The 24,048-nt window shown below is 47.2% G+C and overlaps 1 protein-coding gene across 1 annotated transcript in view; it reads left to right on the top strand.

Annotated features, from left to right (window-relative positions):
* EXOC4 (exocyst complex component 4) overlaps positions 1-24,048 on the top strand; it is a 317,262-nt gene that overhangs the window by 248,338 nt on the left and 44,876 nt on the right. Inside the window, 2 exon segments of the mRNA XM_038153051.1 lie at positions 14,526-14,662; positions 22,052-22,207. Coding sequence (XP_038008979.1) covers positions 14,526-14,662; positions 22,052-22,207 — 293 coding nt within the window.

Raw genomic sequence — 24,048 nt, 5'->3', positions numbered from 1 at the left:
TCCAGCTCCTTTTTTTTCCCCAGGATTTCTGCAATTTTAAACCAGTGCTTTGCCTTTGCTGGGATTGTTTTGGTGATGGATAAGCTGGAATTCCAGGAAAAACTGGAAAAGCAAAGTCTGATGAACTTCATTTAAAGGAAGCTGTATTGCTCCATCACCAACATTCCTCCAGGAATGTCCTCCATGGAATCCCAGGATGGTTTGAGTTGGAAGGGACCTTAAAGCCCACCCAGTGCCACCCCTGCCATGGCCAGGGACACCTTCCACCATCCCAGGCTGCTCCAAGCCCTGGCCTTGGACACTTCCAGAGCTGGGACATCACACCTTCCACAAACTTCTCTGGGAAATCTGGCATTTCCATAACTCACTTTTCCCTAGGAAAGTTTAATATTTGCTGTACCAAAGCACACCAAAAGTTTAATCTGGGGCCTTGGTTGGGCAGGGCTCTCTGCACCCATCAGCTGTGGTTTGGGTACCCTCTCACATCACAGGTATTTTTCCCTTCCCTCTCCTTGTTCCACTCCATAAATCCCAAATCCAGCCTGGAACAGTCTCCCATGGAACACTTGATGGATGGCTCCAGGAGAAGAACCTTCCCTGTGTTCTTGCCAGGCTCCTCCAAAGTCCCATTATTTTTCTTCCCTCGCATTTTGAAGCCTGGGCCCATTTCATTGAGGAAGAATAACTCTCATTGCCAGGTTTGGAAATGTTTTCCTAATCACAAGTGCTGCTTGAGAAGAGCCATCACATTTTGAATAATTGATGGCTACTTTATTGAGTTGTCAGCACTAATTCATCCTCCTTTTGAAGTGCTGCGACGTTCAAAGGAGTCATCCTTTCACAACGTGCTCATTTTTTCCAGGAAAAGTTCATTTTTATAATCACTTTTTTTTTTTTCCTTTTTCCCTCCCCCACTGTGGAATGTAATTGTAGCTGAGAGGGAGGGATGAGGCACCTTCCAGCACCCTCTAAAATGCCTTTATTCCTCCTTTGGCTTCTCATTTCTCTGCCTCCCTCCTCTCGCAGAGGTTTAATTATACCTGTTTTAAAAGTGCATTTTGAAATATGACACCCAGCTCTGCCGCAGAACAAAAGAGACATTAATCTATTGTTGAAAAGGAAGGTAAAAAAGCTCTTTTTTTTTTGTGTGTGGCAGGGGCTGCCCCTCCCTGACAAGCAGCGTTCAGTGGGAGTAGTTGCGATTTTGGAGGCAGGGACTTGTCAACAGGAGAATTATAAAAGGAACAACAATGCAGGAATGCTGCCATTCCTCTGGAATATTCCTGCTGGCACCCTGCCTCTGGAATCTTCCTCCTGAAGTGGATAAACTTTGCAGTTGGAAGGCTCAAAGCGCTCTAATTTCCATCTGAAAGAACGTAAATTAAAAGTTTCCCCTCCTGGTTCTAATCTGTAAATAGAGCCTTTCCATTAAAATAAAATAAAATAAAATAAAATAAAATAAAATAAAATAAAATAAAATAAAATAAAATAAAATAAAATAAAATAAACAGATAAAGTCTCACACACACAAAGCTGTCAGAATAGTATTTTTTTTTTGGCCAATATTTTGCTTTTGTGCTGGGATTTTTGCTTTGTGTGAGCTGCCCTTTAAAGAAGGGAGAAGCTTTTCCCTCTCCCCATGAAATTGTACCAGGTTTGGTCATCCTGGGGCTGATCCAGGATTTCCTGGGGAATTCACACCATTGGGATGCGCTCTTTCATTCAAATATTGAAGGACTTTGTGCCTGTAAAGAAAACTGATAGAGGGTGTGAAAATCGAGCAAATGCTACAACTCTGTAGGAGAGCCCTGGCCAGGGCTGGGTTAATTAATTAATGAATTCTCTGTTTAACTCTATTTTTTTATCATTTAGGGGTGGTGTCAAACACGGTGTTGAGGGACAGGTTGAACCCTTGTTTAATTCCTGCTCTGTCATTTTCCACCACAAAATGAAAAATATTGTTAATTCCTGTCCTCCCAGTTAGCAAAGAGATGTTGGGGATGCTCCATCCCTGGAAGTGTCCAAGGCCAGCTTGGAGCAAGCTGGGATAGTGGAAGGTGTCTCTCCCATGGCAGTGGGGCAGAACTGGATGATCTTTAATTTCCCTTCCAACCCAAATCCTTCTGGGATTCTATGACCCATTTTTCTGGAATAAGAACTGCCAAAATGTGCAGGAGCTGGGGGTTTAAAACTCCCAAGTGCTGGACAAGTCATGGACCTGAAAATAAAAACTCAGTGGCAATAATTTTGGCTTTCCCTCGACTTGTTTTGATCAAAAACTTTGTGTCTTGCTCTGGAATTCCAGTTTATTATTTTTGTTAAGTACTGGACCAACAAAGGTCAAATTGATTTAGCAGAAAGCTGAGCTGTTTTTCAGAGGACTCAGGTTTACCACAAGCCATTTCCAACTTCTTCTCACCCAGAGTGGTCTCAGCAGGGATGGTTTGGAAGGACTCGGGATCTAGCAGTCAGCAGTGATTTACTTTTGTGGGAACGGAGCTGCTCAGCACCACCTCGAGCATTTCACCTCACTTTTGTACCCTGAGGTCTCCCAGAAAACTCTCTTTGAATTCCTCTGAATTCTCTCTAAATCCTCAACTCTGAATTCCTCTTGGTGAGGGAGTGGCTCCTGGGACATGGGTGAGTGGGACGTGGAGGTGAGGATGGGATCTGTGTGACTCGGGGTGAAAAATCCTCCCTTTTCACAGCGGGTGCTCTGTGCAACTGCTGTGATTCTGCTGAGGGAAGGGTATAACATTTTTGCCTGGGGTTTTGAGCTGATCTGATGAGCTCTCAACACCCAAATGTTACACCCCAGAACAGCTCAGCATTCATTGGGAGGCATAAAAGGAGCAGGAGGCTGATGTGACAGCGTCAGGAACAAAAAGGTTTAATAAAAGGCAAAATAACAAACTCAAAATCGACCCAGGTGCAACAGGTTTGTGCTCCTGGTAAAGACACCTCACAAAAGCAATTTGGCTTCTTTGTTCTGTCCTTTTCTACTCAATGGCCCAGGCGGGACCTTTTGGCTCATGGCCAATTAGCTGTCCCCAAACTTGAGGTGAAGTCCCCAAGGTCCTATCAGTGATTTTTCTACCTGATCACTGGGAGGAAGTTCTGGGCTCTTTCCTTTTTGGGGGACAGAGGAAAGTTCTGTCACTCTGTGCATAGGGCGCACATTCCTACAGACAGGAGCTTGTGGAAGAGTTTAGCCAAAAAAAACCCAAACAACTTTCTAAAGGGTATTTAATTGGCTTTTCACTTGGAGAGAGTTCAGGAAACTCCTTTTGGGAAGTTGGTGTAGCCACATCCCTCAGCCACTTCTGTACTGCTGAATCTGTAAATATAGATTGACCTCGTGTTGCAGCAACCACTGAATATTTAAAATTCCTCTTTCCTCCCCAAAAATTGCTTTTTTTTTTTTTTTTTTTTTTTTTGCCCAGTGATGGACCCAAATTGTCTGTTTCCTGTGCACTACAGATCCCAGAGGGGATGATTATCCCATTTCTCCAGCACTTCCCTGTTCGATGCATGTTCCCCATCAGGCCCTGTGTTTTTCTGGATAAGACAGGAAATGTTTTTTTTCTACATAGGTATAAAACAAAAAGCAGTAACTGAGTAGTATCCTGGTAGTAACTGAGTAGCAACCCAGTAGTAACTGAGCCAGTCCAGTTAATCCTTCTGAGTGGCACTGAGTGAAATTCACTGCCGTTAATTGCAACAACATCGGAGATGAATTCCCGCCATTCCATCCGCGGGAGATCCATTTCTCCTCGACTCTCTTTGCATTCCAAGGGCTCTCCCATGAGCGATCTTGAGTGCCACCTGCCTTCCCAGTAAAGCCTGGAATTCATCCGTGAATATGACAACAAATATGACAACAAACATGACAACAGAAATGACAACATTCCAGAGACAAACGATCTCCGCTCCGAGTTAATTCCCGTTTCCCAGCAGGGCTCCGCGGTGACCCCGCTGCGTTTGGAAGCGCTGCTGTTTGGTTAACAGATGAATGTTTTCTGTGGATGGCTCCATCCCAGCCAGGTTTGGCTGCCTCGCCTTCCCACTGAATGCCTGCATGGATTTATCCACAGGACAGTCACGGCAGCGTCGTTAGCCGCGGGAAAACAGCGGGCGATCAAACACGGCGCTCCTTCCCCGCCATCCATGACTGCCTGGGCTGCAAGGCCTCTGCTCTGTGCCCATGTTTGCCAGGGGTTGCTTTGGTGAGCAAGGAATTCTTCATTAATTAGACTTGGGTTAACAAAGGCTGAAACAGAAAGGTGAATTTTGGTGCATAAAGGTGAGGTTTGAGTGTCTCTTGGGATCCCCCCTGTAGCAAAATGTCACTGCTGGTGACACCGGCCTGGTCACTCTGCATTCTCTCACCCCTACAAATGAGACTTTTAGACACTTATGCCAAAATCTGACAAATTGGTTTCTCATTTCAGTGCAATGATATCTTTGTGAGCCCAGGAGCTCAGCCTGGCTTAGCTCAGGGTCCCTCTTAGGCCTTTACTCCTCATTCCTGGATGTCACCCTTTGTTTTCCAGTGGTCTCTTGCACTTTCATTAATTTTGTTGAATTTAATCATAATTACAGCCTTTGCACTGGACAGCACCAATCCAGGGGCACAACAACGTTTTCTTTCGGGAGCTCAGCCCTCCTAAACCTTTCTCAATTGGTTTTTTCCCAGTTTCTTTTGGTTTTTCATCATCCACCTGCCTTTACCGTGGTCACTGTGTCTTCCCAAGAGCACCACTGAACATTCATATTCACCATCTCCATCAGGACATTTTTAATAGATAAATATATTTTAAATACTGGCGTTTTGAGACCGTGAAAAGAAAAAAAAAATAGATCTCAGAGCACATAAAAATACCACTGAGGGGTTTTATTCTCCAAACTGGGCCAGCTGTATGAAAACATTTATTAAAAACGAGCTCCCAAACGGACGGCTCTGCTCCCGAGCATCATTAATTCCCTGCTCCACGTTCCATTTGTGCCCTGCTGCAGCTGCTAATGATGTTCTAGAGCAGGGATGACAAAGGAGAGGGAAAGCTGCCACTCACCACTGGTGAAAGAAATTTGTCACCTTGCCACCAGCTCACCTGTAATTGGGGGAGCTGTGTAAAAAAACCCGACTAAAAGACACTTCTAGGAATATTCAGGGATGGGGGTGAAAATGTCAGGGATGGTTTTTTCAGCTCCTGCAGCACAAACCAGGCTGGGAATCACTGGCTGTGAGTCCCTTTCCCCTGCACAAATGTATATTGATTAATAAAGGGGGAGCCTGGCCTGTGCTGGCACTTGTAAGTGATAAACAGTTCTGCAGCAGTGCAGAGGGTGTATTAAAGGCTAAGAGCTAATGACTTTTCTGGTGGATGTAACACATTAAAAGCAGCAGGAAGCTGCAGCTATTTTATCACCTCACTAATGTCCCTGACAACATTCACTTGGTGGGAGTGAATGGATGGGAATCCATTTGGAGGAGTAAATTAAAATACCTTAAAAAATGCCTTTAATAATAGCTCCAGAACTCAGCGGGATCAGAGAAGGGAGAGATACAAAAGACCAATTAAATTATCCCGTCCATCTCCCTGCCAAGGCACTGATATTCCTGATCGTGCTGGGGCTGCTGCATCATTCCAGGAGGATTTTGGTGTCTCAAGTGAGGGAATGATGTCAGGGCTGGAAGTTGGGGCTGTCACAATCTGTGTCCAACCACATTTTCCCTTCCCTGCTCCTCTGCACTGCAGGTGAAATAGGAATAAATGGAAAAAAAAAAAAAAAAAAAAACCCTTGTCCAAGTGACAATTTTCCTATTCCCTGCTTTTTAAGGGAATTCCTATTCCTTAGGAATTTCCTTAGGAATTTCCTATTCCCTGCTTTGTAGCAAAGCTGGGTTAGGAGCCAGTTTGGGATCAGGGATTTATTGGTTTGAAGATTATGGAAAGGCATCTCCTCACGTGGACACTTCCAGCCCAGCTGGGATTTTTGGAGGTGTTGAGACCACCTTGGCAGGGAATTCTTGGATTGTCCAGCCCTGGCACAGCTACCCAGGGAAGTGATGGAGTCCCCATTCCTGGAAGGCTTCAAAAACCATGTGGAGGTGGCACTTGGGGACGTGGTTTGGTGGTGGCCATGGCTGGTGGCTGGACTCAGTGACCTGAGAGGTCTTTCCAACCTTAACCTTGATCCTGCTGAGATCCAACTCCTTTTTGGGATGCTGGGAAGCTCCTGGGTGCTGGCTAAGGGTTGATGTGCTGAGAATTCCCATTTTGTGGGGAATTCAGGAGATTTGAACAGTTCGGGTGTGTTTTGTTTGGAGAGATTGACTTTGCTGGTGCTGGAGAATAAAATGCCACCACTTTTAGACATTCCAAGGTCAGAGCTCCTGGGATGGGGCTTTTGGTGGATTGGGATTTTTAAGCATAGCTTGGGCGTCTTTTCCTGTGGAATTTGAGCTCAAAATCAGAATAAATTCACCAGATCTGCCAGCAAAGTTCAGTGACTTCTCCACCCAGTAATTTCTTCATCAAGTCCATAATTCCATGGGGAATGTGGCAGCTCTCCCAGGAAAGCACCTGGGCTTGATTTTGAGCCTTTCAGAGACAGAGGATCCAGCTCACCCAGCTGTTCCTGTGGTTAGTTAAGAGACACAGAGCTCATTTCTGCTCTCCTGTGGTCCTGCTTCAGCTCCCATCTGCTGGATCTCCTCATGGCTGGCTGGGAAGTCTGGAATGAGCTAAAAATGAGGAGCTGGAAAGGATTCCAATGTCCCGTCATTCCAATGTCACAGGCGTTCAGGAGGTAACAAAGGAAAGGGGTTTTTACCTTCTTCTGTGCAAATATCATCAAAGTGTCATGAGAGGCAACTCCAGGTCATCAGTGCTGTGAAGAACAGGCAGTTGGGTGGAGCATTTCTCCATGGAAAAACATTCCGTGTGGAGTTTCCAGCTCCATTTTTCTGTCTTGACAGTGGCAAAATTCATTTCTGCCAGGACAAACGAGGGGAAGTTGATGGGAGTGAACATCACACGTCCCACTGAGGGCAGTGGGGAAGAGCTGAGCTGCAGCCCAGGGGTGAAATCCATGTCCTGCATGAAAATCCATGAGGGAGAGGTTGGGCGGCTCTGGGGTTCTCTAGGAAGGGACTCGGTTTAATTGGGAATTGGGGAAATGGAGCCAGGCTGGGAGAGCTGGGAATGTTCCCCTGGAGAAGGGAAGGATCCAGGGAGAGCTTCCAGCACATTGCAGGGCCTGCAGGGGCTCCAGGAGAGCTGCAGAGGGACTGGGGACAAGGCCTGCAGGGACAGCACACAGGGAATGGCTGCCAGTGCCAGAGGGCAGCCATGGATGGGATCTTGGCCATGAGGAATTCCTGGCTGGGCTGGAATTGCCAGAGCAGCTGGGGCTGCCCCTGCATCCCTGCAGTGCCCCAGGCCAGGCTGGACACTGGGGCTGGAGCAGCCTGGGACACTGGCAGATGACCCTGCCATGGCAGGGGTGGCACTGCGTGATCCTCAAGGTCCCTTCCTGTTGAGTCTTAACTTCTTTTTGTTAGGGTCAGGATTCAATGTGTATTGTTTGTTCAGACTCAGATGTTTGTTAGTTTTTATCTATATTACAGTTTCACAAAGTGTGCATTCCACAGCACTTCACTTTAATAAACTAAAAAAATGGAGTCGTATCCCTCTCTTCACAAGGCTTTTTAAGGATAAACTGTCTAATTAAGAAATAACACCTAAATATTTTTATTTTTTAAATTAATGACTAACTACCTCTGCCCCACAGCGTGGACTTTTTTATCCAATTACACAAAACCACCCAAACCCATGGAGAAGAAGGTGAAGAAGAAGGACCAGCCTCTGCCCCAAAACCCCCATCTTGCTTTATATCTATCACTGCATTCTAAACCCTTAAACTCTGAGTTTCCTCCCTGTGATATCACACACTTCTACCCAAACCCCACACCCACAATCCCAGTGCTGCCATTCCATTCTGGAAGCTTCTCCAGGGCCTCAGGTCACTGCAGTGTTCTCCTGGGGGTCAGAGCCTGGAGCACAGAAAGTCTGGAATTCTCAGCAGCCAGCGTTCCAACACCTTCCCACCCAAACCATTCCATGATTCCATGAAATCTTCCTGAGGAAGCTTTTCCTTGCAGTGAAGCCCAATCTGGAGCAAAAGTTTATCTACAATTTAACAAAGAACGGGATGAAAATCCCCCTTCACCCACATCCCTTCCTTGTGCCTCCTCTCCACTCTTCCCCAGCTTTGGGATTTGACCTCTCACATTCCAGAAAAGCCACGAGTGTTTCAGCTCTGTGGGCTGAACTTGAAATTACAGAGCTGCTGATTGATTTTTGAATCCTTGCAGAGTTTGCAAACCCTCGTGGCAGCCTCCCATCTCTGTGCTTTAACAGGGTCTGATTTATTCTGCATTTACTGGGCTGGCCCCAGGAAATGTTAACTTTGTGTCCCAAATGTTTATAGGAGGGAAACTCTTCTGCATGGCCACAGTAATACAGCAATCAGCAGATTTTATGGTTCACGTTCTCCTTTAAAAAAAAAAAAAAAACAACAACAAAAACAAATGTACATTTTGCTTTTCATCAATATTCCAGCTCACTGGAGCAAAGCTTTCCTGGATCACACAGTGCCAGGTAAATAAGATTTATCCAAGACCTTGTTTGTGCACTCATTTGGCTGCTGCAACATCACATTTAAAGCAGGGAGAGAATTCCAGCAGACCCTGGGCTCCCATCCATGGGGTGAATTCACTCAGCACCTCTCAGGATAAATCCCATAAAAATTAAACTATCACCTGCATTGAAAAAAGAAAAAATCCCTTGGAGTTAGGAGCATTTGGGAAGCAAAGTTGTAGTTTAACCATAGTAATGGGCAAAAAAATGACACTGGAATAATGGATTTCCCTGGAAAAAGGTTGGGAGAGGAAAGCAGGCTGTCAGATTGGAGACTGCAGAAAGAGATTTTGCTGCTAAACACGGGTTTGAATGGAGCTGATGCATTCTAAAAACTGCAGCCCTTTGTAAAATCTGGGTGTGCCAGGAAGAAAGGTGGGAAAACAATGTTATCACTCCACGTGGGATCACCACTGATCAGTGGAAGAGGGAATTTAGACTCTTCTCTTCCCTCTGTTAGCTAAAAAATATGAATTTAGTTGGTTTTACTCCTCTATTTTACTGTTTTACTCTTTTATTTGAGTGCTGGTGCTGGTTGGCTCCCCAGGGCCCTGATGGATCCAACTCTTCCCATTCCCACTCCTGCGGCCTCAGGGCTGGTGTTGGCTATTTTAGAGCCACCAAAGAGCATCCAACAGCCCATTTATCCCAAAATTCCAGGCAAACTGGCTCCCTAACTCCTGCTTTTCAGGTTTCAGTGATTCCCATCTCTGACTCTGCTCATTTAGTGACAGTTCTTCCATTTTTTAGGAGAAATTTGGGCAAAATTTCCAGTTTTTATCTCCCTTTCCCATTGCCCTCCAAGGCACTGACAGCACTTGATATTTATTAGGTATTTATTTATTAAACACCTGGGCAGGTATTTAGATTTAAGGATTTTTTTTCCCTTGGGAATGGTCCCAAATCCAGAGCTGTGGCTCAGCACTGAGCCTGAAGAGCTTTGAAAATGTTCCCTCTCTCCTGTCCTGCTTTAATTACAGCTGGGCTCTGCCTGGTGCTTAGAAATCATCAGGGGTCAGCTAAACTCCAGCTTAAAAATGAGATCAGGCTTTATTAATTCTTCTTTAAGGCAGCCCTCATCTGGTGCCTTCCTCTGCCAAGGCATCTCAAGGAGATATTTTGTGACGGGCAATAATGAAGGAAAAATGGACAACTTTTCCAGTGCCAAGGTCTCTTCCTCCATCTGCTGTGTTTTGGTGAAGACATTTCTGAGCAGGATATTCCCATCTTTTGTCTGCTTTCCCCAGGGAATGGAGGTTCTCCCTCCCAAGGCATGGGAAGAGCTGTGATTTCTGCAAAAAAATTAAAATAAAAAAAAAAAAAAATCGAGGGGGAAGATTGTTCCTCTGATCCAAGTACTCCTCACCAGCGAGCTAGAAAATAAAATTATGCACTTCCCATCCCTGGAAGTGTCCAAGGCCAGGTTGGATGGGGGTTGGAATAACCTGGGATAGTGGGAGGTGTCCCTGCCCATGGCAGGGGTGGCACTGGAGGGACTTTAGGGCCTCTTCCAGCTCAAACTGTTCTCTGATTCTATGCAAAGCTGAAAGTTCTGGAGGTTTGAATTTCTGCCTGTCGAGGACTCGTTAAAAATCACTTTTATTGTCCTGAAATTGTGGTTTTAAGGAAGCCTTTAAAAGACAGCTCTGTTGTTTTACCTCCAGTGCTCTCTTCCTCCAGTCATTTTTAACCCTCTTCGCTGGGGTTCCACAGGGCAATAATCCCAAAGGAATGGCTGGAATAATATCTCCAGAATATATATGGAATTCATATATTCACATAGATATATATAGGAATATATTTGGATTATACATATATTGGGGGTGTCTATATATATATATATATAAAAAATATGTATTCCAATATATTGGGATCATATGTATACATATTATATAAATATTCCAATATATTGGGATAATATATATCTTATATATATATAAATATATATTTTTATATATATGTATTGGAATATATATTATTATATCCATAATATATATCCCACATTATATAAGGAATATATCTTATTCTATCCATATTATATATCCCATATTATATATCCCACATTATACATGGAACATATCTTATTATATCCATATTATACATTCCATATTATATATCCCACATTATATATGGAATATATATTATCATATCCATATTATATTATCATATCTACATTATATGTAGAATAGATATTATTATATCCATATTATATATCCACATTATATACGGAATATATATTATTATATCCATATTATATATTCCATATTATAGATCCTATATTACATATAGAATATATCCATATTATATCCATGTTATATATTCCACATTATATATGGAATATATCTTATTATATCCATATTATATATCCCATGTTATATATCCCACATTATACATGGAACATATATTATTATATCCATAATATATATTCCATATTATAGATCCTATATTATATATGGAATATATCCATATTATATCCATGTTATATATTCCACATTATATATGGAATATATCTTATTATATCCATATCCATATTATATATGGAATAGATATTATTATATCCATATTATATATCCCATATTATATATCCCACGTTATACATGGAACATATATTATTATATCCATATTATATACTCCATATTATATATTGAATATATCTTATTCTATCCATATTATACATTCCATATTATAGATCCCACATTATATATGGAATATATATTATTATATCCATATTATATATTCCATATTATATATCCCACATTATATATGGAATATATATTATTATATCCATATTATATATCCACATTATATATAGAATATATATTATTATATTCATATTATATATCCACATTATAAATGGAATAGATATTATTATATCCATATTATCTATCCCATATTATACACGGCCAATGTAAATTCCATACCCTGCTGGAACAACACCCGCTCGTTGTGTGGCTCCGCAGTCAGAGAAGGAATTCTGCCTGCCTGGAGCTGCCTTCCATCACCTGGAGCTGCAGCCCAGCTGGGAATAGGGAGCAAATCAAGGGCTGGTGGGCAACGTTAAAAACCCTTGGAAGACAAACCCCACCGTGTCACCAAGCGGCGCTCTCTGTTTCATCCCCATCCCCGGCCACGGCTGAGGGACACGAGGGCGTCAGGAGGAATTTCTTTTCATTTTTAGCAGCCCCTTTGAAAAGCTTGCTGGAGGAGTAATGAAGCATCCCCTCGGTGGTGTTGGGATCCAGGTGCGAGGGGCTGGACATTCTTCCCGGGATGAGATTCCTTGTTAGTGTGGGTTTTTTTTTTTTTTAAAGGCTCCCTTGAAGTGCCTCGCCATAAAATTAAGCTTTGATCACATCCGTCTGCTGTTAACAAATCCAGATGGGGCAGAGGCACAGGGATGGTGGCTCTGGGATAATGTGTGAGCTGCCTTTCATTTTGGGGACTTTCAGAAGCTCCAGGGCTGGCCCAGCTAACGAATCCAGCTGTCCCAAATGCCTCCTCAGACAGGGTGTCCCCAGGGACACCTGCAGAGGTGGCAGCAGGGCTTTGGGAAAGGTTAAGATGGCTCAGGGAAATGGCCATTACGTATCTGGCAGTGGCTTCTTTCATATGGTAATTCCCTTTCTTCTCCTTTTTATTTTTATTTTTTTTTAATCATTCAAGTAGCTTTGTGTTCCCTTTAAATCAGTAGGGTTTATTCTAAAATCCACATACCGGCAGGAGCTTTGCTGGAATTTTAATCTTGTGGAGGAAAATAAGTGGGAAGAACTCCATAAAAACCACAATACTTTCTGTTTTAACATCCACTCGTGGGGGTTTGGGTTGTTGTTATTTTCCAAATGCTGAGTTAGGAAAAGAAATTGAAATGAGCTGGATTGAGGGCAGGTTTGATTCCTCCTCGTGTGGTTTTGTGTCCAACCCAGGAGGGGTCACAGGAGGATCCCTGGCAGGACAGATCATACTCTGGGAAGCTGCAGGAGATCAGCTAATACCATGGATCTGCTGGAAACCCCAGCCTCCTCCCACCACTGAAATCCTGGTGGAAAAGGAAAAATCTGATTATCCAGGCAAAAAGGAAAGGAATTGCTGTTGTCTTCTGTGTTGCTACGTGAGTTGGGGAGGATTTTCTTCCCTTTTTTATTCCTGAGGGATCAATGGTGACTTGAATCCCTCAGCACATTTCTCAGCCCATCCTGGGCTTGGCTTTAACCTGAAACCACATCAGGCTCTGCTCAGGTGAGACCCCACCTGAATGCTGCCCCAGCCCTGGGGACACAGCAGCAGCACCTGGAGCAAATCCAGAGCAATCCATGGAGCTGCTCCAGGGCTGGAGCCAGCCTGGGAGAGCTCACCTGGAGAGGAGAAGGCTCCAGGGAGAGCTTCCAGCACATTGCAGGGCCTGCAGGGGCTCCAGGAGAGCTGCAGAGGGACTGGGGACAAGGCCTGCAGGGACAGCACCCAGGGAATGGCTGCCAGTGCCAGAGGGCAGCCATGGATGGGATCTTGGCCAGGAGGAATTCCTGGCTGGGCTGGAATTGCCAGAGCAGCTGGGGCTGCCCCTGCATCCCTGCAGTGCCCCAGGCCAGGCTGGACACTGGGGCTGGAGCAGCCTGGGACACTGGCAGGTGGCCCTGCCATGGCAGGGGTGGAATGGGATGAGCTTTTTTCTCCAAGTGCAGTTGGGAGCCAAGAACGTCCCAGGAACAGCACAGGCAGTGCCTGAGCCCTCAGGGAACGCCTATCCCAAGGATTTGGGAGAGTTCCCAAAGAGGACAAGGCTGGAAGGTGCTTTTTAGCCAAGTCAGGGACAGGGAGCAGAGCAGGATCAGTTCCTGCCCCTCAGGGGTTGCTCAGGTTGCTCAGGATCAGGGATCAGGGTGGTGCTGCCGCGCTTTAATCGGGATTTCAGCGGAGAGGTGGGATTTGGGCTGGAGGCTGTGGCAGAGGTGGCCACCTGGGGGTTGATGAGGTTGTGCTGTGAGTCACCAACTTCTCCTCAGTCCTGCTGAACACAAAGGAAGGGGGGCTCTTTCCAAACCCCTGGGATCCTCCCATATAATTTGAGTTCAGAATTTCTCCAATCAACCAGGGATCCCAAAGGCTTCAGTATCTTCCTTTGCTGCAGTTCAGGAATAACCCTTCACTCCACTGAGACCATTAATAATTCAATTTATATCAACCTGGGACTTCCATGACCTCCCCTCTGCCTTGTTTGCAGCAACAAAATCAAACACAGTGGGCAAAATAAATACAAAGTGTGCCAAGTCACCTGGGGGGGCTCCAAAATCCCAGAATTCCTATGGAGCTGTTGAAATCTTGGACATGGTTGGATATATGGGCCCTCCTGCAGGCTGGAGGAAACCAAACCTGCTCATCAGGGGTTTCAGTGTCACTCTGGGCTGTGTTTGGGGTGGCAAGGTGGGGATTGATCAAAGGTTGGGCTGGATGGTCTGGGAGGTCTCTTCCAACCTCAGAAATTCCAGGATCTGTGGGATGTGGAGCAGCACTTTGGGCTGTGTGTACCGCTAAAAATCACATTTCTGCCTTTTGAGGTTTCACCTAATAAAGAAAAGACCTGGTGAACTTCAGGAAGCGGCTCAGGAACCCAAACTTCCCGAGCTGAGAAACTCTTAAACCACTTTCCTCCTTTCCTTGCCCAGTTCTTTCCTTTCCCTCATTTGTTCAGCCTCGCAGGAGCCGCTGGCACAGCATCAGCTGCACGTTTGTGACAACAATTAGCAAAGCAGGAGAGGGCTGAGATAAAGGTTCTCCAAGATAAAGAGTCTGCTGCTCACACCTGGGTTTTTGTCCCCTCCCCAGAGCACGGTGATCGTGGAGAAGACTGTGCAGGACCTGATGGACCTCATGCACGACCTGAGCGCATACTCAGACCAGTTCCTCAACATGGTGTGTGTGAAGCTGCAGGAGTACAAGGACACCTGCACCCTGGCCTACAGGTACAGCCCAGGGGGGAACTGCTGCTCCTCGGGCTTGGCTGGTGTCTTGGTTTGAAAAGAACTGCTGAGGAAGGCAGGAGCCTCCCCAGAAGTGGAAAATGTAAACCCCCTCCCTGCAAATTATTGTAATTTTTAATTAAGGGGAAATCAGGCAAAGATACGGGAATAGGAATGGGAAGGTTCTTTACTGGGAAAATTAAAAATACAAATGCAACAGTACAAACAACAAACCCCTGCCAGAGTGAGAGCAGGAGCTGAGCCCTGTGGCTCAGGGTGGTGGCAGCAGTGCCATTCCATGGTGGCTCAGCCCTCCTGCAGGGCCAGCTGTGCTTCTGCTGGAGCAGGGATCCTGCACAAGGCTGGAGTTTTCCTCTGCAGCTCCAGGGCTGCTGGAGATGGGCCTGCTCTCCCTCTGGCAATGCAGGGCAGCAGAAAGCTGCTCCTCTGGGAATGCAGGGGGCAAAGGCTGCTGTGCTGCTGCCAGGCTCAGATTGGATCCAGGCAGGAATGCTTGGCTCCTGCCCTGGGCAGAGCATCTCCCCATGGATGATGGAATTTGATCAGCCCTGCAGGGACACTCAGTGGCCATGGACAGCAGAGATCTCCTGGAGGGAGGATTGGCTGTGGGAGAGATAAAGAAAACTGCCCCATGGACAGAGAGAACTGCCCCACAGATAGGAACAGAGCACACACCCCCATTTCCAACCTAGCACAGCTGTTCTGCCAGCAGTGGTCAGGAGTTGCTTCTTGAATTTTCTCTGCTGGAGTGGTCGAGGGTGTTTCCTTCTAGGGATAAAAAAGATGGAATATGGGGAGTTGTGGTTTCCCAGTGGATTTATCCACAGCACAGAGTGGTTGAGGGTCTTGAGATGTGGATGGCAGTAGAGGTGGTAGAGCTTAGAAATTACTCCAGTTCTTCCCTTAGGCAGGTAGGATGAGACCTTGCAGGGCCTGCAGGGGCTCCAGGGTCACTGCAGAGGGACTGGGGACAAGGCCTGCAGGGACAGCACACAGGGAATGGCTGCCAGTGCCAGAGGGCAGCCATGGATGGGATCTTGGCCATGAGGAATTCCTGGCTGGGCTGGAATTGCCAGAGCAGCTGGGGCTGCCCCTGCATCCCTGCAGTGCCCCAGGCCAGGCTGGACACTGGGGCTGGAGCAGCCTGGGACACTGGCAGGTGGCCCTACATGGCAGGGGTGGCACTGGATGTTCCCTTCAAACCCAAACTATTCCATAATTCCATTATTAAACGTTACCTCAAGTTGGCCACTGAGAGTCTAAAGTGTCCCCTTTAAAAATAAATGGCTGAATGTGCCTTTTGCTCTCTGGTAAAGTAATTCAGATTCTTCATTTGAACATTTGCAAGGATTTCAGCTTTATTTGAATTAATTCTATTGAGATTTGGGTATATTTCTTCCCTAAAATGTTGGTCAGGCATTGGAAGGAGCTGCCCAGGGGTGGAGTCCCTGTCCCTGGGGGGATTTAAAGCCCTGTGGATGTGACACCTGGGGACATGGGTGGCCTTGGCAGTGCTGGGAATGGTTGGATTCCATCCTAGAGCTCTTTCCCAGCCTAAATGATTCAGTGATTTAAGGAATCAGTAACCACATGAATCCACACACTGGCTTTGGTGAGAGTTTCCCAGAACAATTCTGTAAACTGACAGGGAGTCACCAAATGCTCTCTCCTTGTCCCCCTGGCATTTTGGGATGATCCATCCCTCACATTCCCCAGCCAAAGCATGGAAGATCGAGGCACCACAACCCCACTGGCCATGGATGTGTTTGGGTTTAAACCCTTCAAGTACTTGATTTATCAGAGATTTCCTGGGTGAATATCAATAAATAACTTCTAAGGACAGCCCAGTTATCCATCTGTAAAACGGCCCTCCTGGACAGGGAAACCAGGATCGTGCCTCATCCTGTGGGGATGAATAATTCCATTAAAAACCACTACAAGATGCTGCAGGAATGTGGGCTGGAATAGCTGCTCTACATCATCCCCTCCATGGCTATTGAGCCTGAAAAAGCCCTTTTGCTTCCTGACCAAGAAATTACTTCCCATTGCCTGATTTTAATCAGGAAAAACTTCATCCGGCAAACAGGCTCATCATCATCATCATCATCATCATCATCATTATTATTGACAATAGCAATGAGCAGAGGCCAAACTTTGCCTCAACACCCCCCTAAATCAGGAACTGCTCGTGTGCTATTGTCCAAAATATTCCTTTTTTCACCCAAAACTTCCCTGCCTGGAGCCAGACAATGGATTTGATTTGTTTGGCTTGAACTTGACAGTCCTTCCTTCCTTCCTTTGCCATTCCTGGCTTTGGCACCTGCTGAGGGCTAATTAGGACAACGCTAATTTGGCCATCTCCTGATTGCAGCGAGAGGAAAAAACAGGAAACGTTCTCGTTTTGCTGCTGGCAAAGGACTGAAATAGAAACCCGAATCCATCCCCGGGAATGCAGGGGAGAGGAGCAGCTCCCGGCCTTCCCGCTCCCATCCACGGGGATGTTATGCCCTCTGCAGGGATCTGGGCTCCACACAGCCCTGCCCTCTGCTCCAGGGTTTTCCCTGGGCTGTTGGGATGGATAAATCCTGGTGTTGGCAAAGGTGGTGGAGTCGGGATTGTTTACAGCTCCTTAAAATCAGGATGAACTCCTTGGAGCTGGGAGTGGATCCCATCAAAGCTGGCGGAGCAAGGGCTGCTCTTGGGATGGCAAAGAGTGAGAAATTGGGAAGGCAGAGAGGTGTTTTGTAGGATTTGTTCCTTCAGGGGGAATGTGAGCAAATGTGGGTGAAAAGCACCCAAAGGGAGGCTCCTCCAGGCAGGATTTGATCCGGAGTTCTCTGCAGGAACAGCTCAGGAAGGACGTCAGCACTGGGAAATGCACAGCTGAGATTGTTCATGTCTGAGCTCCGTTTGGCTCGTGTTTTCCAGGGATTTCAAAAGAAAAATACCAAACCTAAGGGGGCTGGATGAGATTGGACGTTCCTATAAATAGCAGCTCTCGTGTGTTAATTGATGACGAATTTTGGAAGTTCAGCGTAGGTGAGGTGCCTCCTGCAAATCGCATTTTTGTCCAAAATTCCAATTCCAGTTTGCCACCCAAACTGTTTACAAACGTCAGCTCTGATTCCTGACTAATTGATGAGGAGCTGGGGCTGGAAATGCAAATAAAATGGGAGATGGAGCCCCCAAACCTCCTGCCGTGCTGGCAGCACTTCCCAGTCGTGTCCAACCCCCGTCTCCAGCAGATTTCCAGGAGAGCAGCTCAACTCCAGAGTTAAAAACCATTTTATGCTAAAAATCTGAGTATAAAACCATTTTTGTAGGATTTTTGGAGATGCTGAAAGGAGAAACCTGCCCAGTTCACAGCTGCTGCCCTGAACAGGAGCCCTTCTTTTTAATCCTCTGCCAGCACCCTTCTCTGATAAAATTTGCTGCCTCAAATGCAAAAATTGATCTCTTTCCATGTTTTTCTACATAAATTTGCCAATATTATTCATGTCCACGTTGAAGTTGCACGTTTTTATTTTGTTGTCCACTCTAAGCTCTGTCTTGTGCGTCCACCCCCTTCTTCCCCATCTTCATCCTCACCTTGCTCATTTTGGAACCTCTCCGAAGGCTCTGAGTAAAGGAATCCCTCACCCAAATGAGTCCTTTTAGTCTTAAAAAGAGATGGGCGTCCCCAAAATGTGCTTCAGAGAGTTTAAAAAGTGGTTAAATCTGATTAAATCCGCTGGAGGTGCTCAGCTCCCTCTCTGGAGGCAGCTTCTGGTGACCAATCTCCTCTGGCTGAACTCTCTCAGCTAAATTTGGGGGGAAAAAGAATGGGAAATAACCGGGCTTGGATCACTCAAAATGGTGAAGAAAAGAAACCCCTCCTGCTTTCCAGCCAGGCAAAACAAATCCAAGCCCCTCTTTTATTGAGAAAGAGCAGATTCATTCAGCCAAAATGGGGCAGCCAAGCAGGAATTTTTGATTTCCCAGGAAGTGCTTTTACCACTCCTTTTGCTGCTTCTTAGTGGCATCCTCCCCTCCTTGCATGAATTTTGGGGTTTAAGTTGCCTTTTGGACTCTTTTTTTGGGGGCAGGGGTGTCCCCTCAGGCTGTGGGTGCCTGGCCCAGCTGCTTTTTAACCCTTGGCAGCACAAGCTCAGCATGGAAACATCACCTTGGCTGTGGGAAGAGGGAAAAATCATCCAAAACTCCACCTGGCACAAGGCAGAGGAGCCCAATGAGCCCCTGGGGCTTCCAGATGTTTCCTGCTGGAAAGCCACGGCCCCCAGTTGTGTCCAGGGGTATTCCCATATTATTTCCCATCAGAGAAATGATTCCTCAGAGTGCAGGATTGGTACCTGGGAAGGTGTGACACACACACCAGGATTTTGGCCACAGCATCAGAGCTGTCTCTCCCTCACCAGCAGGCTGGGAATGGGAAGGATTTTGGGAAAGACATGTCCAGGACAGCTGTTCCAGATGGATATTCCACGTTTTGTGGTGTCTGTTCCACAATAAAGGGTTTTTTCCATCATTTTTTCCTCCCTCTGTCCTCTGAGGAGGATGGAGCAGCTTGGTGGGTGCCTGGATCCAGCCGAGGTCAGCTCCCTATGGCAGCATCAGGAAAATTATGGAGGAGTTTGGGATTAGGGGAGTGGAAGGAAGAGTTTTGAGCTGTACTAGAAGATGTGACCCCATCCAGGGATAATTCACTCAGAATTGGATTGAAGGTACAGAGGGGGAACCCTGGCTGAGAACCCTGGAGCTGAGCACCTCCAGGGAAAAAAATGTGGGAAAAAGGAGTAGGGAAAAGCTGGGTGTCCAATGGAGCTCGGGGATGTTCCACCCTCTTCAGCATCCTCTTGATGAGGGGGTGGTTGGGGTAAAACCAACACCAATGAAAATCTGGAGGTGTTGGAGCCCTGGAAAGAGTGGGGGTGGAATCCCAAGGGATCCAGGCAGTGCTGGGGCTGTTCCATGGATTACTTTGGAGCTCGCTGCTTTCAGTGGATCCATGGATCTTGTCTAGAGAGGACTCTCCTGGATCCCTGGAATGTCCAAGGCCAGGTGGGACAGGGCTGGGAGCAGCCTGGGACAGTGGGAGGTGTCCCTGTCCATGGCAGGGGTTGGATCTGGATGGGCTTTAAGGTCCCTTCCCACCCAAACCATTCCACGATTCCATGGGCACCCCCAAAAGGCGAGGAAAGCAGGAATCATGGATTAGGCTCTTGGAAAACTCTGACCCTGGAAAAGCAAGGACAGCAGGCTGAGTTTGTCAGAGCATCCCAACATCCTCCCCAGCTCTGACTCCACAAACAACTGGGATTTTGAGGATAATAAGGATCATAAAACAGAGAGGTGGCTCTGTGGAACTCCATCAGGACCCTCCCAAAGATGCTCTGGAGTCGTGGGTGCCTGAAGGGCCACGATAAGGCTGGAAATAATTGAAGAGAGCAAATAGTGGACGTGGAGAGAGCTGAGCTGAGAGGGGAAATAACGGGGAGTAATGGGATGAAATGGAGGAAAATAAAACACGAGCTCGGTATCAGGAGTTTTTTTTATCCAAGAGTTGGATTTGTTCAAGTGTGAAATAGACTCCCAAGGGAAGGAGAGTATTACTGCAGTCATTTAAATGTGCAGAGGACAAAGCCCTGGCTGATGTGTTCCCTGGAACAGTTGTCTTGCCTTGGCACAGCAATGCCCAGATATCATCAAACCCCCTTTTTCCATCTCAGATGTCAGAGCTGCTGGTGGAGCTCTTTTATCCCCCTCAGTTTTTACAGGATGAAAAATAAAAGCCCTTTTTAATTTTTTTTTTTTTTTCCCCCTGAGTGGAAAAACACCACCTCCCTCCCAGCAGCAGAAGGCCAAATGGGAATGTTGATGCTGAGGTCTTGTGTGGCTGGAAACAAAACTCAGCCTTTTGTGTGTGACAGATTGAACGTGAAACTCAAAGGGAAGGAAAATTTGTTTGTAAGCGCGTGTGACAAATTCGTTTTCACAAATCTTGCGTGGTTCCTGAGCTGAGCTTGTTTTCCTGCTGGATGGGGAAAGGGTGGGATGAGAAATGAGCTGTTCTCTTCAGGATGGATCAGAGCTGGCTCCCGTCTCGGTGCCTTTCTCGTGTTTTCCTTTGCAAAACGCAGATGCTCGGGGTGGTGTTGTTTTTATTTCTATTTATTCCCCAAACCACCACCTGAATGCTGCTGACACCTCATCTCTGCCTCAGAATTCCAGCCTGGATCTGGGAGAGTGTGGCTGGAACAGCTCTGCCAGGTCCATGTCAGGGGGTGCTGGGGTGTGGGGGGTCTCTGTTGGCTCAGGCCATGCCAGCCTGGAGCCAGCCTGGGAGAGCTGGGAATGTTCCCCTGGAGAAGGGAAGGCTCCAGGCAGAGCTTCCAGCACATTGCAGGGCCTGCAGGGGCTCCAGGGTTGCTGCAGAGGGACTGGGGACAAGGCCTGCAGGGACAGCACCCAGGGAATGGCTGCCAGTGCCAGAGGGCAGCCATGGATGGGATCTTGGCCATGAGGAATTCCTGGCTGGGCTGGAATTGCCAGAGCAGCTGGGGCTGCCCCTGCATCCCTGCAGTGCCCCAGGCCAGGCTGGACACTGGGGCTGGAGCAGCCTGGGACACTGGCAGGTGGCCCTGCCCATGGCAGGGGTAGAAATGAGAATCTTTAAGGTCCTGGATTGGCTCCTCCAAATACAGCATCCCGTTTGTCTCCTGAAATTCCCAGTCAGGAATTCAGATCGGTTTCCCTGCCAAAAACACAAAACAGGCAAATTCTTCCCCATTGGAACACGCTGCATCCCCGACTCAGTTTCCCACAGAGGATTTAGCTGGAATCTCCATCAGGAGATGCTTTGGATGACTTGGAAAGAAGATCCTGGGCCCTTCATTCCCCTTCCTTGCTTCAACCCTGGTCCCCAGCCTGGGCCAGCTGTGGAGGGAGGTGGTGGCTTCCAGCCAGGTGTTCTGGGCTGGTCCCACCTGGCAGTGTCCCCACCATGGGCAGAGGCTGCTGAGCTCCACTGAGATTCCAGAGGGAAATGATCCGTGGAGACACCAGTGCAGGGCGACCTCCTCCAGCTGGGTGCCAAACTGAATTCCCAGGGCTGCAGAATTTAGGAAAATGGCCCTTTTTCCCTTGAAAGATATCTCAAAGTCCATCAGGAGTTGAGTTTAAGGGAATGTCCCACCCTGCCCACCCACCCGGCTGTCCCCTCCACATGCGGAATTCCTCCCTGCATCCTCTCCTCACTGCTCAGTCCCCATGCCTGTGATGTGGGATGTAATGAACAGCCCAGAATTAAATGAAATCGGCCCTAAAAGCAGGATCTGCTCCTCCCTGAGGTGGTTGTTGCTGCTCTCCCTGCAGGAGCATCGTGCAGTCGGATGAGAAGCTGGTGATCAGCGCCTCGTGGGCCAAGGACGATGACATCAGCAGGCTCCTGAAATCCCTGCCCAACTGGAGCAACATGGCTCAGCCCAAGCAGCTGAGGCCCAAGAGAGAGGAGGAGGAGGATTTCATCAGGTAAAAGATGGTGGGAAGTTGGGAAAGGGTTTCAAGGAGAGCAGCAGCAAAAAGTAGGAACAGATTTATGGTGTTTTCACAGCTGTCGTGTCCACAGGAGAACCATGGAATCGTGTGGGAAATGGGAAAGGCTTTGGACATCATCAACTCCAACCATTCCCAGCCCTGCCAAGGCCACCACTGACCATGTCCCCAAGTGCCACACCCACGGGGCTTTAAATCCCTCCAGGGCTGGAGACTCGACCCCTGCCCTGGGGAAGAAATCTTCCCAATATCCAACCTAAGCCTTTCCTGGTGCAATTTCTGCTCCCTCTGTTGTTCTGGCAAGGCCTTTTGGAGAGTTGTCTTTGTGATCCAACTCAGGGAAGTGGCTGGGATTGTTTTGAATCCAGGCAAATCCCTGTCCTGCTGGTTGGTGCTGCTCTGATCACTCCCATGGTGACAGGAGCAGCATTTTCTGATCTAAAGGAGGGGCCAGCTGGTTGTACTGGGCAGGAATTCCCAAAATCAGTGCTGTCAAAGGAATCTTGAATTTGAGCCATGACCTGGTGGAGTTTCCCCTCCATCCCAACTCCAGGAACTAACTCAGGGGAGCAAATGAAAAATTCCAATATTTCCAGCAGGAATTCTTTTGGAGACAGCTCCCTGTGCCCAAACCAGGTTGTTCCTACCTCCCATGCCAGTGAAAGCCTGGAAGGGGGCAGATTCCCTTTCCCTGCACGCTGGGAATGGCTCAGCTCCTGTGAGATTCCAAAGGCTGCACATTCCCATCCCTATTCATCACTTCCTTGATTGGCACTTGGCTGTAAAACTGCAGGAGGAGGAGGAGGAGAAGCTGTTGAAAATAACAAGTCTAATTTGCCCAGATTGTCATTTTCCTCCTTCCCTGCCTGGAAGCCCCGTGACAGGGAGGGTGCAGCCCGGAGAGGATGGGATTTGTGGGGTCACAGAAGGGTTTGCAGCTTGGGCAGGGATTTGAAACATCCCCAGGGGAGCAGGGGGAGGCTGCAGAGCCCTTGAGAGCTCTGTGCACCCCCTGAGTTGAATTCCATGGATTCAGCCCTCACCTGCCTTCACATTTATCCCTCATTTCCTCACCTGGGAAGCCCCTCCTGGCTCTCGCTGTGATTCCTGCTCCATCAGTGTGGGATAGCAAAGCTCCAGTGGGCTCTGCTGGCTGAGTGGAAATTCCTGGCCAGGCAAAAATGGATGGCTGATGCTGACACAAGCAACATTTTCACCCTAATGTGCATTTAATTCCATTCATTCCATCCTCCTGGCCATTCATTGAAGTATTTTGTGACACCGGATCAGAGCAGCTCCAATGGCAAGCCTTTGGGAAAAGCCTGTTAAACCATCCACACTGAATTTCCTGGGAAGAGCTCCTGTGCTGTGGCTTTTTTCAGCCCGGGCTTCGGGACAAAGATCTTTTCTCAGTATCTGCTTGCACAGAGCATCATCTGCTAAGCCCCAGTTCCTCCCAGTGCAGTGTGAATGCTCCCGTGGCATTCATTTAAATCAGAATAATTGCCCTGGGCCAGATTTAGCCAGTTGATGGCTTAGAAACTTCCTCCAGGATGGGTGGTGGTTGAATAGATCCCTCCTGAAAGCTTCAAAATAAAATTAATTGCTCATCCAATTTTTTGTCATCCTCTTCCCATTGAAGCAGCCTTTTCTGCTAATACAAAGGAACATGATTTCTTCACTGCTGCTGCTGCTTCTTTCTCTTGGCACTGCTGATGAATTGGGGATAATTCTGCCTGGACACTGCAGTGGAGCTAAAGGGAAGCAGGTCCTGTGGACTAGGAAAGAAGGGGAGAGCTCATTTCATGATCACCTAA

Source organism: Motacilla alba, chromosome 1A (assembly GCF_015832195.1).
Source record: "Motacilla alba alba isolate MOTALB_02 chromosome 1A, Motacilla_alba_V1.0_pri, whole genome shotgun sequence".
Taxonomy (NCBI): Eukaryota; Metazoa; Chordata; class Aves; order Passeriformes; family Motacillidae; genus Motacilla; species Motacilla alba.
The sequence above is the reverse complement of the archived record's forward strand: the minus strand, read 5'-3'. Positions and strand labels throughout refer to the sequence as shown.